General features: G+C 56.2%; 1 protein-coding gene across 1 annotated transcript; it reads left to right on the top strand.

Annotated features, from left to right (window-relative positions):
- The first annotated feature begins 243 nt into the window (after positions 1–243).
- Positions 244–12862, top strand: LSM2 (LSM2 homolog, U6 small nuclear RNA and mRNA degradation associated). Its single transcript, XM_090028403.1, has 6 exons — positions 244–253; positions 1134–1507; positions 10033–10100; positions 10764–10794; positions 10949–11008; positions 11374–12862. Exons 1-6 carry the CDS (start codon positions 244–246, stop codon positions 11497–11499), a joined length of 669 nt encoding a protein of 222 aa, XP_089884529.1. The 3' UTR covers positions 11500–12862.
- Positions 12863–14589: the final 1727 nt, after the last annotated feature.

The following is a 14589-nucleotide window of genomic DNA, read 5'->3' as shown; positions in this document are numbered from 1 at the left end:
CTTCACCCCTGCCGATTTGCTAGCTCATCCAGATTCAACCTTCTCTGTGGTAGAAATGGATCCATCCAGCACTGTAATAGATGTGGTGCCCCCTTGCAATGGCAGGACTCAGACCAAATCCTGCATCCTTGCCTCTTTTCCTGCAGACCCACTGCAGCAGAAAAGAAATCTTGAGATCCTGACCCATGAACTCATGAGTATCAGAGTGGGTTTTGGGAAGTAGCAGCAATGCTTTGACAAGCCATGGCACAAAGTACAGGTGCTTACAGATCACAACCTGGTTGCTAACCTGCATCCCCAGAAACGGGCACAAGAAGCAAGGGAGAATTCCCACTTGTATATAGAAAATCGTAGTGCAGGGGTTTTCAAATTTTTCAGGTTGGTGTGCTCCCAGCATGGGAGTGGGGGATGGTGGCAGATCGCCAAGCCCAGAACTGCCAGCAGTGAAACCAGAAGTGCTACCAGCGCACAGACGACTAGCCCCACTTCTCCACGCTGCTGCCGAGTACCCTCTGGGGGCTTCTCGAACATGCCTGTTTCATCCTGCACTGGATTCAACTTCTTATTTTATGCTTGAGTGCCACCTGGTTTGGGGGTGGTTTATTCATGCTGATTTTGTTTGGCTCTTAATAATTACTGCTATTGGAATTGAAGGGGTTTTCTGATAGTTTCCCAAGACCAATCAGCTGCTGGCTATGCCATGGTTTTCCTGTCGTCGTTGTCCAGTTTGTGAATGACTTAACAATATCCCCATCCCTGAATTATCAGAGAAGAGAAGCACCTTTGCTTTGTGTGATGTTTACCAATGCTTTTTCTCCAAGGAGTTGGGGGTGGGGGGCGTTGATTGGTTAAATTTATGCCAAGCACAAATCAGCTAAGCAATAAGATGATAGGATTACTGTACCTTTTAGTTTACCAACCCTCCCTCCGAATAAGACCCCCACCTCGATTGGGGAAAGTGGAATAAAGCCCCCCCACCCCCGAAGTCCCAGCTAGAAGCTGATTTGGTAGAAAAGTGGGGGTGAGCTTGGCTGCTGCAACCGGCGCTTCAAGGCTGGAGGTCTTCCCTGGCAGGTGCCCAGAGAGGTGGGGGAAGCGTGTGTGAGGTTCAGGTGCACATCACCTTGTGTGAGTGCGAGCGGGCTCGGTCCCGGCCAGCCCGGCTTCCTTGGGGCGCACGAGACGGGCGCAGGCGCTGCACTGGCCGGTGCGGAGGGCCGGAGCCTGGCCTGCGCGATCCTGTGTCCGCGGCTCTAACCGCGGGCCCTGTTCCCCTCCGCGCCGCCCCGCCTCCTGGCGCTCGCTGGGCCGGGCCGGGCCGGGCCGTCCCCCAGGAGCCGCGGGGGCGAGCCCGGGCCGCCGCCCGGCTCTCGGGGGCCGCGCCTCCCGGCGGGGCGGGGCCAGAAGAAGCCGCGCCTCCTCCCCATGTGCCCTGCACGCGCATGCGCAGGGTGCGGGTTCCGGTCCGTGTGCTGCCGGCTCGTGCCCCCGAGGTCCCGCTGCGATGGTGAGTGCCCGCGTGACGTCACGGGCCGCCAGCGCGTCTCCGGGGCGGTGCGGGGTGCGGGCGGGGGGCCCCTCCCCTCGTGTGCCCGGGCCGGCTGTGCGTGACCGGGGGGATGGGCGCTGCGTCGGGCTCTGGCGGGCATCGTGCTGCGTATAACGCGGGTGGGAGCTGTGGGCTGCCCCCGGCCGTGTCAGGTGGAGAGGAAGAGCGGCCCAGCCAGGGAGCTCTGCGCGCAGCTGCGGGTCGCCGGGGGGAGGGACAGGCCTTGCACGTGAGCTGGTTAGGTGATCAGACTCTGGTTTAAACCTGTAACGGAGCAGGCATTCAGCGCGCGGGGCGCTGCCCCCCCCCCCGGGCAGAGGCCATCTTCTGGGGCAGCAGGCCGGCAGCCGGGCCTCCTGCTCTCTTTCTGAATTTCCCGCAGGCCTTTGCCCAGTGCCTGGCCGTGGTGTCACTCTCTAAGGCCCCGGGCACATGAGGCCCTTAAAAGGTGATTAATTGTTGAATGGCACCTCAAGGTGTGATCCAGACACGCGTTCCTCCAGGTTGCAGGGCAGGATCCACTTGCTTGACCTTTATTTTCCTGTTTGCAACTTCCCCTGTTCACTGGAGTGACCGGTCCCCCATTATAATGGATCTTTTTGCTCTGCCGACCCAGAGTCCCTTGGACACGGGCTGTGGAGGTGGCTCCAGGGCTGTCTGCTCACAAGTCAGTCGCATCCCACTGTACTTGCTGTGTGTTTTATGTCTACCAAGTGCTCTCAACACAGGTGATACTACTTCTACCAATGAACTTGACATGTGCCCTGTATATTTTTGAATTTCCATCATCCCTGGGATGCTGTACACGGTCTTCAGTTCTGTAGATACAGTTTTTGTTTCCTGAAGCTTCACGTTCTTGCTCCTAAGAAGAACATACCCCCATTATTGCGCAGCCCAGCTCTTCTGTGGAAATACTCCTGCCACCCACATGCAGGAATCTACTGGAAAGGGAAAAGGGAAGACATAGCACCTGTCCAAGGTCATTTTCACATCCTAGAAAGGGTAAAAGAGGAAAAAATAGTGATTCTGTTACTGGGTGAAACCACCTGTACCAACATGCAGTGAGTTTACAACTTTTCTGTTCCATATGCATCACTTTTTTGGTGTGAGGAAAAATCCCTAAGTCTGCCTCTGCCTGGTGCACTTGAATGCAGTCAGAGTGGGGCATGGACCATTTGTCTGTGTCGGCATTACATTGCTCAGGATATCTTGTCTTGTCCATCTCTTGTTTTAATAACTTGATGCATTTCTTGAATCAGAATTTCCTGCCAGTACAAACTGGCAGATCTCCAAACTGACGGAGGCTCTTGCCTGGGACTTGGTTCACTTTCCATCAGTCCTGGGATCAAGGCAGAGGGGCTGCTTGGAGCCAGAAGGCAGCAGCAGTGAGGGGCGGATCAGCAGCGCAGACTGGCCTTCAGCAGCCCAGCAGGTGGCTGCAGGCTCCTCTGCTCTGTCTCTCAGATTAGCTTGCACAGAGAGGAGTTTTGCTTAGAGAGTTGGGCTATATTCTCCTGATGGCTCCTCCGAGTCTCCTACTCTTCCCTCTCTAGTTCCTGCAGAAGCAGCTGCTCCTTCTCACACAGTTTCGAGCACTCAGACTTGATTCTCCCTCTGCTCTACTTTGTCCTTTCAGAACAAGCAGCAAAACCAAGACAGTTGTGATCCTTAGTTTTACCTTTTCACTGGCAGAGACGGGATGAAGTCGCCGTGCACTGTTCTTGCCGTCTGTCAGCTAAAGGTGCATTGATATATTGGTGGCTTATTGGATCAGCAGCAACACAAGGAAGATTAACGTTATCGACCATTGGCTTTTTTTTTTTTTTTTTTAACCTGTGTAGCCAATATTGTTGCCTTCGGGAGGCAGGGGGCATGTTCCCACCCAGATTTCTGGGTGGGATGAAGACAGGCTGGCCATTGGGCTTGGGGCCAGGGCCTGTGCTGGTGTCTTTCTGGCATGGGAGGCTGGGAGGGGTAGCTATGGGGAATTTTGGGGTACCTTGAGCCCCACAAGACCCACCCTAGCGTCCCCCCTGCTCAGGACACTGTGCTGTGCTGCCTTGCCTTTGTGCAACTATCGCAAATGGGGAAGAATGGAAGAAGCGTTTAATGCAGGGAATTTCAAGCTGGCATCGGCCAAGGGAGATGATGGGGAGCATCCCAGGAGAACTGCCCCATCACCCACGGGAGCTCTTGCACACAGGAGTCAGGCCTGCCTGCCAGTGTGGTGTTCTCTTCTAGGATGGGGAAAGTGGCTACTGCTTAACTGACACCCTGAGAGCCAGGACATAGACTCACAATGTACTTAAAGATGCGCGTTGGAAGGAAATGCAGGGCTGAGGTAAGGCCCCTACAACGGGTCCCACCAAACATGAGCTCTGCCTCAGAGAGCTGCCCAGCTGTGGGGAGCTCTGGAGTCCCTGTTCCTGGGTCCAGGTTAGAGGAACAAACACTGCCTCCCCCTCGCCCCAGGAACGGGTGCTAGGAAAACTCAGAACTTCATGGGGAGACGCTGGGTGTGTGGAGGGTGGGGAACAGCACCGGGTACCCAGGACAGGGTAACCCAGTGTGCCGGGTGACCTCAGACGGGGCTGTACAGTAGTCCTCTTTGGCACAGTGATGCTCAGTGTGATACAGAGCCTGAAGGTTTTATAGAGCTCCATAAAGAAACTCACAGAAACAGAAATACCAGCAGGATCCTAACTCTCTGGTGTGGGGCCCACAGGCCCCTTGGGATGGCTTGGAAGGACAAAGACATAGGCTTGGGACTGTGCAGAAAATGCTGTAGCCCTGGAAGCAAACACTCCTCCAGCTTGGAAGGAGTGACCCAAGTTGGGAAAGATCAACTCTCTCCTCTGGACTAGCAGCACCTAAGCTGCACCTCTGCTGGGAGAGTGCAATGAAGGGCTTAGCCTGCCCGCTTTACAGAAACCCTTCGTATGGGCGCAGCCCTCCCTAGAAGGTTGTATCCATGTACACCTTGTGTTATCACAGCACCTAAGGGGCAAAACCTGGCAGCTGCCCCCACCTGTCATTGCCAGCTCTGCAGTGAGGATTGGCTCTTAAGAAAACCTGGCACCTGCCTTCCACGCTGTGATGCCCTCCCTCTCCTTGGACTCCATTGTCACGGCTCTCCCCAACTCTTTCTTCAGAGGATCCAGGACTCCCTTAGCAGGAGAATTGTCACATCCTTGTTCCTGACATTGGCCCATGTCAAGGGTGATTTGATACAGAAGTCATAAATATATTTTGAACACGAGCAGCAGATTGAGTCCTCCAGCATCCCGCAGCCCTAGGACTTGCACAGGTTTGACAGAGCAGCTCATTCAGGAGGTGGGCATCACTGGAAAAAAATAGCACATTTTCTGAAGTACAAGCTCCTGCGAGGCAGAACTTGATCTGTGACTGCAGAATCTGTAGTGAAGTTCATGGGATCTCTGGATTCTGTCCCTTTTTGGGAGAATAGGAACTCTGCTTGGATGCACTGTTTCTTATGGAGTCTGGGGCCATTTTCTCAGTTGGATTCAGTTTAGGCAGGAAGCAAGAGCAAAGAGGGATGGGGTCAGTCTTGGACATCCCTCTCCCTGCAGCAGACACTCTGTGTCTGTCCCCTGCTCTGCCCTGGTGGGACTGGGAAAACTGAGCAGGTCCTTGGCAGCTGCAGCAGCAGCAACAGCAGCTCTGCTGGATGCTGCTGCTGCATGGGCCAGGCCCTTCTGCCCACAAAGGGCTGGACACAGTTGGCTGGATGAGTGTCCCTGGCGGGCTGGATCGGGCCCACGGGCCATATTTTGCCTGCCCTTGCCTTACAGGGTGGGTGAAACTGGCAGGTTGCCACTCAAAAACCAAGCTGCGAGTCAAGCAGAAACCTGCCCAGGACTTGTTCAGGAGAGCCCCTCGGTGGTGGTGATGTGTTTTGTGGCGACCCAGAGTGGGTGTTTCCCCATAATCCCAGTCTAAAAGCAACTCCTGATGTGTAACAATGTCAATGGCACGTGGGTCTGGGGGCTGACAGTTGGCAGGCTGGCACGTGAAAACCAAGCTTCGGGTTGGGAAACACTGTCCCAGGCTTTGTCACGGGACTCTTCTGGCAGTGGTGATGTGTCTTCTGGAGTGACCCAAAAAGGATTTTGCCTGATGATCCTATCCACGACTCGGCTCTGTATTCGGGGCAATGCATTTAGTACACAGGCATGGTGGGCTGTCAGTTGTGTGGGGGGCACTCAAGTACTGAGCTTTGTGTCGGGCAGGACGCTGCCGAGTCTTCTTTAGGGAGACTCTCCTGCTGGCAGAGACGTATGTTTTGTGGTGAGCCGAAGAGGGGCTTGCCCCGTAGTCCCAGCCCAAGATAAAATCCTTGTATTGGGCAATGTACCTTGCGTGCAGGCGCTGAGGGGTGTGTGGCAGCTAGCAGGTCAGCGCTCAAACTGAACGTGGAGATCACGGAGGCCGGCCACCATTTTTGTGGGCTGGTCCTGGCAGCCTGGCCCTCTCCCCCCGCTATGCCTTTAGCTAAGGGGTGCCAGTGGCCCCACCCCTTGCCACTGATTGGTTGCCAGGGTTGTCCATCATGCAGCCCCACTCCTTGCTGCAATTAGGGGAGGGGGGCAAGCACAGGGGGCACCTTCTCAGCCAGCCAGCAGTGAAGGGCAGGGGAGGCTGCTGTCTTGGGCTCCTCTTCCTGCTGGTAGCTCCCTTACCCCCTGGCTGCAGTGCCACGAGGTTTGCTGTGAGTAGGGGACCACCTGGCCCTCACTGGGCAGGACAGTCCTGAAATGTCACATCGAGTCCCGGCCTGGATTTGAATTACTCCCAGACAAGTTTTTCCCCCAGGCTACACAGGCAGGCAGTATGAAATTTGGGGACCGAACCCTAGCTAGTGTGCCCCAAAACAGTGAATGGTGAGAGCAGGGGGTCCCCCACAGCCAGGGGTGGGTGGGAAGGGGATATGCACACATGTAAAACTGGCCGGGAATTTTGCAAGTGAAGTGTTCCTGGGACCTCAAAAATGTGTGTGGTGGGGGTGGGAGCTGGTGAACAAAGCCAGTAAAGTGCCTGGCTTGCCAAATGCAGTTTAGGGAGAGAGCCCCCACATATAGTGTTGGGTGCCTGTGGTGAGGGAAGGGTAACGCCTGGTAATTGTCTTTGGCACACAGAGAAGTAATACAGGGATGGGGATCTGGTTGTAGGAAAACGGTGGCTAGAGACATTGAGAATGAGCGGGGGCACCTTTCACATTTATTAGTATGCTGTCGCCACACATTGAGTGCCAGACAACTGTCATGTTGAAGCCCATCACCCCAACGAAGTGTATTGTCATGGCTGTCATGAAAGTGGCCACTCCAACAAGCCTGCACCATGTGGCAAATCAATTCGGTGTGGCTCCCTGCACAGCAGGGGTGGCAGTAAGAGAGGTCTGTGAGCTGCTGCTGGAGCTGGCAGCAAACAAATTAATCTCCTCCAATAACCCCAGGGAAGTGGTGGAAGGATTCAGGGCAATGGGCTTCCCGAGCTGCATGGGAGCACAGGACAGCGCGCACATCCCGTCCTGTCACTGTGCCAGAACAACTGGTCATTTATCAACAGGAAGGGATTTTCTTCACTCGTTCTCCAAGCTGTGTTGGATCACCAAGGAAGATTTACTAACATTTACACAGGATGGGCAGGAAGCACCCACGATGCACATGTCTTTTGAAACTCACTGCTGCCTGGGATGGTGGAGAAGGGCCAAGATGCCCCAGGCCTGGAGAATGTTGTCATCTGGGGTGTTTCAGTGCCATCCCTCATAAATTGCTGACGTGGCTTATCTACTCCTGCCCTGGCTCATGAAGTTGTACGAGGAGCAAGTGACTGAACCACAAAAATGGACCTTCAACCACTGCCTAAGCAAGAGCTGCATGACTGTAGAATGTGCCTTTGGGTGCCTGAAAGCCCAGTGGAGGTTGCTGAACTATGAGATGGAGCTGGAGCCAGAGAATATCACCACTTTCATAGTGGCAGCCTGTGTGCTGCACAATATTTGTGAAACATAGGGTGAAATTTTCGGTGGGTCTTGGGCCCAAGAATTGGGGGAAATGAGAGCAGCTACCCAGTGGTGATGCATAGGGGTGCATGTGCACCCCTGTGAGCACTGGTTGGGGAGAGTGGCTGTCAGCAAAAGCGGCCATGCCACTTTTGGAAGTGGCCACGGGACTTCCAGAAGCGGTGCAGCTGCGTTTTGGTAAGTGAAATCAGCCATGGGGCGATGGCTTCCCCCCTTCCCCCCCCCCCCGGGGTCGCTGACTGGTGTCAGGTGGGGCATGTGCCCCCCCCCCCCCCGACTCAAGAAGCACCAGCTGCCCATACAGCTGCCGGATCTAGACAGAGTCAAGCAGGGCAAGGAGGGGGATTAGACATTCAAGTAAACAGTGGTAGAGGAGCTGTGGTGAGAAATTGCCTGGCGGCACATGTAAGGACTGCTCAGGTGGGCGAAGATGCTCTGTAAAACTGGTAGACTTCATGCTCCTGTGTACCTGCATGGTTTTTTAAAGTTTATTTAATATTTCATATAACTTTGGAAATCAGTAATGGATTTCTGATAAACAGTTTGGATACCTTTTGATAATGGGATCTGGGGGTTGAGCTGTTAGTGGTTGTGCTTGGAATGGGGGGGTCCAGGATGGGAAAGGAAGAAGACATCCTCAGTGCAGGATGGAGGGGTGCTTGGGCGATGTGGGTGCAGGACACGGGCTGGGGCTGGGCTGCTCAGTCAGGTGCCTGAAGGGGAAAGGAATTTTAAGGAGAAGCCCACGGGGGGCCTGAATATTGGAGCTAGAGCAGTGGTGGGGGGGGAAGGTGGAGGGGCTTGGGGACAAGCGTGTGTGTTTGGGGGAGGAACTGCAGGGGCTGAAATGCATACAGGTACTGCATCAGAAAAATTACCATGGTATCTCTCTAGCCAGCCCAAGTGTCAAATCGGGGTTTCGTAAGTAAAAGTTCTAAAATACAAAGAAAAAGGGTTTAGGTTGGCATAGTGTAGGTGAGTGGCAGAAGTCAGTAGTGGCATCAGATTTCAGGACACAATACAGGAAAAAAAGGGTGCCTGATCAGCACCACAACAGTTTGGACATGGAAGGGCTATGGTCATCGCTGTGATAAGCAAGTCAGGTAGTTGGCAGGCAGGCAGGGTTCAGCCAAAACAGTTTCTGGACAGGAGGACCAGACCAGACCAGACCACGGGTCTGAGAGTAGAGAAGTGGTTAATCCTGTATCCCAGTCTGCCTCCAACCAAGAGGCAGGTAATCAAAGGCGGGGATCAGAGTAATGTGAGTGTAGGAAGCCAGAATTAACATGTAAATAACCTAACTGTGAAAATGCTGATAGGACAATGGCAGAGTCAGATTTAACATCCCACCCCCCACAAACAAAAAGGACCATGATCTGGCTTGGACAAACAAGTTAAAAAAACCAAACCCAAAGGTGACTTATAAAGATTGCTGCTGTACCCCAAAATTGACCAAGCCAGTATATTTCTTGGGATGAGCACCTGGAAAATACTTTATGGATCTGCAGAAAGTTTGTGCCAATGAGAGAGGGCCCCGTGGCCCACGTGAGGCACAAGCCCCCCACATCCTGACGGATGGATGTGGGGACATGCTGGCTGCTGTGCAGGGGGCGGTGTTTATGGAACTGCAACCAAAAACTAACCAGTCTCACTCCATGTCCCCAAAATTGACAAAGCTAGTACATTTCTTGGGGCGAGCACCCGAAACTGCATCGCTGACTGGCAGAAAATTGGGGCGGTAGGAGGAGTCTAACCTAAAGCCCCCTGGAAAAAAACTAAACCAATCACGAATTTCATTCCTAATCTGCCCCCTGCTGTGATTTAGTAGTAGAAGGTCGGGAGGGTTAAAATTGTTATGATGTGTCCTCCAGTGTTTTTTACTAGTAATAGCACATTACCGAATTTTGAATGTTAGACACGTTATGGGCAAAATAGTAACGGGAATCATCGTGGTACACTGCAAGAATGAAATAAGCCCAGAGATTATCTTTAGCTAGAAAAAGCCAACACTGTGGCAGGCGCCCACAGTGCCCAGGCTGGGAGCGGGCAGCGCTGGCACAAGAACTGAGCTTGGCGTGGGACAGGGCCCTGCTCAGACCTGTTCAGAGCACTCCCTGGTGGTAGAGACGTGTGGTTTGGGGTGACCTGGAGAGGATTTGACCCCAGAAACCCAGCTGCAGATCAGGTCTTCTCGGGGCTGTCCTTGAGGCATGTTGCTATTTTAGGTTGTCATAAGCAAATAGACAGTTTTGCTGCCCCCACCCCCGGATTCTTTGGCTCTTCTGCTTTGCTGCTAACAACCTTCAGCTGCATAAAGACTGGGTCAGGGAAAGGGACCAGGAACTGGAAATAAAGGACCAGCTTCAGCCTTGTGCTCGGGGCAGGGGGGGGCTGTGTGCCTGCCCTGGGCTGAGCCCTGCCATTTTTTTCCCCTCCACAGCTTTTCTATTCCTTCTTCAAGTCCCTGGTGGGCAAAGATGTGGTGGTAGAGCTGAAAAACGACCTCAGGTGAGCAGGTGCCTACTTCAGGCCTGGGGGGGTGCCTTAGTTTCCGGACTCCCAACTCCCCCCTCCCCTCCCGGCTCTCCCCACCTAGAGCAGAGGGAGAACCCAGGTGTCCAGGCCCCAACCCCCCCCCCCGCAACCAGACCCAGTTCCCCTCCCAGAGGTAGGAGAGACCCCAGGTGTTTGGGCTCCCAAGTAGCACCCCCACCACACCTCGTTTGCCTCCCGGGGCAGCAAGAGGACCCAGCTGACCAGGTTCCCAGGCTGTGCTCCCCACCCCTTCTCAAATCTGGGACAGAACCCAGGCATCCGGGCTCCCTGTTTGCCCCCCGCCACACTTGCCCCTACCTCCATCCCGGTGCTGGCTCAGAATCCAAGCTCCCAACTCCCCTGGCCCCCACTCTCCTCCCAGAGCTGGGAGATTAGCCCAGACATCTAGGCTCATCCCCCACACAGAGCAGCACGAGAACCCAGGCGTCCGGGCTTCCAGCCCCCAGCTCTAACGCACCCGCCCCCATCTCCAGCCAGGTGCTGGGAGAGAACCCAGGGATCTGGGCTCCCAACTCCCTCCACTCCCCAACCAAACTCCACTCCTCCAGAGCACGGAGAGAGCCCAGGCATCAGGGCTCCCCCTGCCCCATGAACTAACCCCCTCCTCTATTGCAGCATTTGTGGGACACTCCACTCCGTAGACCAGGTAGGACCTCTTCTCTCCGCACCCCTCAATGATTTGGTCCCTTTAAAGGGCCACCCCCTCCCCCCTCAAGCTGCTCTGGAGCCAGGTAGAAGGCTCCAGGCCTCTACCTCACAGCCCCAGGCTCAGGGCCTGTCCCTGTTCTTCCCACTCCCAGTACCTGAACATCAAGCTGACAGATATCAGTGTGACGGACCCTGAGAAGTACCCACACATGGTAATTGCCAGCTGGGGGGCACAGGGGTTAGGCTTGGGTGTGTGTGGGAGGGCTGGGTTTGGGGGGTGTGGGGAGGCCAGGCTTGGGGGGGGAGAGTTGAGGGTGGTGGGGACTGGGGTTTAAGGGGCTTGGAGGTGCGTGTTGGAGGAAGGCTATAGAGGGGCTTGGAGGGTGCAGGGGTCTGGGAGGGTTGGGAGGGTGCTGGTGGCTGGTAGTGTGAGGGGAGGCCAGGTCCTGGGGTGGGGACTGGCTTGGGTGGGGCTGTCTCACTGGCTGTGGGGGGTCCTAGCTTGTGGCTGGAGTACCCTGGGGGAGGTGGAGAGTCCCCCAGCTGTGGACACTGACCCTCCTGCATCCCCCGCCAGCTGTCGGTGAAGAACTGCTTCATCCGGGGCTCAGTGGTCCGCTATGTGCAGCTGCCAGCCGACGAGGTGGACACACAGCTGCTGCAGGATGCTGCGCGCAAGGAGGCGCTGCAGCAGAAGCAGTGACCTGCCCCCCCTCCCCCCGGATGCCTGGGTTCCTGCCTCAGGCCAGAGCAGAGCTGGAGCCCACATCCAGACCTCCCCACACCCCTGCGTTCCTGCCCTGGTCTGCCTGCCCCCCCACCAACACTTGGGCTAGTAGCTCAGAGGTGCCTGGGTCCTGCACTGTCCTAAGCAGAGCTGGAGCCCACATCTGGATCCCCAGACACCTGGGTTCGTGCCCTTCTACACACCTGGATCCCTGTCCCAGTCTTGAGCAGAGCTGGAGCCATCATCTACCTCCCCAGATGCCTGGGTTCCTGCTCCAGTCCTGAGCAGAACTGGAGCCACATCCAGGGCCCTGGATGCCTGGGTTCTTCCCCCCTGCAACTTCTGGGAGGTTCCTCTTACAGGGCCCCCATCTTTTTTTCCACCACACTCTTGAACACCCTTATTTTAGCCTGATCCTTTGTTGCACTGAGTTTTCTACCCCTCCTTTGGTTCCTTTAAGGCAGAGTATCTAGTCTCCCTGCCCCCTATGGGGTAGAGTCAAGGGTCCTGGAGGGGGAAGGGGTTCCAGCACCTGTGGGGCAAACAATCACATGGGGGCATCTTTGGGGCCTCGTCTGTGCATAGACTTGGCAGTGAGGGATTAAATTTTGGGTGTCTTCAACCTTTGATTTGTATCCAGGCTTGTCTGGGTCTATGGGGGGGGGGGAGTACTGGCCATGGTCCTGGACATCTGGGTTCCTGGAGGCCCCCCAGGGCCTTGGAGCTAGGGGGGACTGAAATGGGGCCGGGGGCTTCCCTTTAAGGAGGTGGGGCTCTGGGCTCTAAGCTATAGAGCTAAAAAAGGGGTGGGTGTGGAGTTTAGAATGGACTGGCCTATTCGGCCTGGATTGGGGGGGGTGGATTCTAGACTGGACTAGTTTATCTGGCTTCTGGGCTGGAAGGGTTTTGGTCTCCATCTTGGAACGCGCAGGGTAGAATAGACTAATCCATTTAGCTTTGTAGCGGGGTTGAAAGGACTAGTCCAACCAGCTTGGACTGCAGGGGTAGGGTGGAGTAGCTCCTTTGACTTGGTGTGTAGGGGGAAGCATAAATTGATCCATCTTGCTTGAATGGGGTGGGGGATGGTGTCAACTGGACTGATCTTGGAGTTTCTCCCCCCACCCCCCTGCCCCACAGCAGCCAGCCCCAGGGCCTGTTCAGCCTCATCAAGAATCCCCTGTGCCACACGGGGCTGCCTTGGGGGGGGATGGACTAGCCCATCTGGCCTGGTCCATTCCCCAGGGTGGGGTGGGGGGTGACTCCATCCCTCCCAGGGCTGGTGCTGGTCCCTTCTGGTCTGGTTTTATGCTCCCACATCTCAATAAAAGAGTGTTTTGTACCAGCCCGTCTCCCCTCTTCTTTCATATCCTGGGTTGCGGCCCAGATGCCTTGGGTTCTCTGTTCAGTCCAGGAGCGGCCTGGGGTTAAAGCAGGAACCGGGCGGGATGCCTGGGTTCTCTGGTTATGTCGGGGGGGGGGGGTGCGGGTATCACACCCCCCTCCTGTTCTCTGCATTTTAGGGGTGGGCAAAAGCCAGCTGGCCAGGCGATTCCATCTGGCACGCGGGGCCCCTCTAGGGCCTGAAAGATCAGGGGCCCTCCCTGCCCCTCCGAGAGCTGCTTTCCATGCAGCGGTGCGGCTCTGCTTGCTGAGCACCTAGCACCCACCCCAGCCCAGCCTGACCCGCCTCGGCCCCGGGCCAGGGGCTGCTAGCGATGAGCGGCTTCTGCCTGGCGCAGGCTTTTGCTTGCCACCCCACGGCGGTTTCTCCAACCTCCTTCCCTGTGAGCCTGGAAACGGGTAGGGGGTCCACCAGGCCGGGAGCCAGGGAGTTTGCGCCACAAACGCTTGTAGCTGGGCGGCTGGGCTCCCTCCCAGCCTGGGAGGGGCGCGGAGTGGGCGTGGGGATTAGGGGAGCGGGGTGGGGAGGGACACCTGGGTTCTCTGGGACCAGTCCTAAAGCAGCCAGATGTCCCTCCCAGCCCCCTTCTCTAATGGCCCGTCCCCGCAGAGATCCCAGTGTCACGTACGGCGTGGGGCCTGGGGGTGAGAGCAGGGGCTGGGGCCAGGACAGCTGGGCTCTTCCCCGGCTCTGCACAGCCCCAGGACCCGCCCTGCCCTGCTTTAACTCCCAGGGGGCACTATGACGCTCTATGATCCTGCCCAGCTGCACGGCTCGCGCTGCGGCCGCTCTATCCACCCCAGCACCTCTGTGCCTTCACGCAGCTTCCTTTCTACAAGGCCCCGTTTTGCTGGTGTCCACGGTAGTGCTTGTCCAGCTGGATAAACAAAGCCACACCCACATTCATGCTAATGAGGGGCACGGCTAAATCCGACCACGCCCCTCCAGCTGCCTAGTGAAGCAGAGGGGGCGGGGTTGCGTCGCGCGGCTCAGGCAGTGCTGTGGCCAGCCCTAATCGGGTCCTTGGAGTATAGAGCCAGGCCGGGCGGTACACGTGGGGCTCTGGGAGGTAAGAAGGGGGCGGGGGAACGGTGGCAGGGCCCCCTGTAATTCCCTCACCCCCCAGAGCGTTGGAAGGGCCCCCTGGAATCCCCTCCCCCAGAATTGTGGTAGGACCCTCCTTAGTGCCCACCCCGCCTCTCCCAGGATTATGCACGACCCACTATTATCCCCCCACCCCTCCAGGATTATGGTGAGACCTGCTGTCATTTCCCTGCCTCCCCTGGGAATTATGGTAGAGCCCCTGGACCCCCCCCCCAACTACCCAGAACCCACTATAATTCCATCCTCCGAATTATGGTAGGTCCTCCTGTCACTCCCCCCCTCGAATTATGGTATGACCCAGTATAGTCCCCCCCAGCCCCAGAATGATAGCACCCTATCGTTTCCCACCTATCCCCAGAAGTATGGTACAACTCACTGCTAATCCCCCCTCATTCCCAGAATTATGGTATGACCCACTAACTTCCTTCCCCCCCATATAGTAGGACCTACTGTCATGCTTCACCCTTCCCCCCCCCCCCAGTCAAGATAGGACCCACTACAATCTCTCCTCCCCCCTGAATTATGGTAGGAGCCTCTGCCATTCCTCTCCCTCCCACACA

The sequence above is a fragment of the Crocodylus siamensis genome, chromosome 15 (assembly GCF_052110815.1).
Source record: "Crocodylus siamensis isolate JL-2025a chromosome 15, ASM5211081v1, whole genome shotgun sequence".
In the NCBI taxonomy this organism is placed as follows: domain Eukaryota; kingdom Metazoa; phylum Chordata; order Crocodylia; family Crocodylidae; genus Crocodylus; species Crocodylus siamensis.
This window is presented reverse-complemented; position numbering and strand designations above follow the sequence as displayed.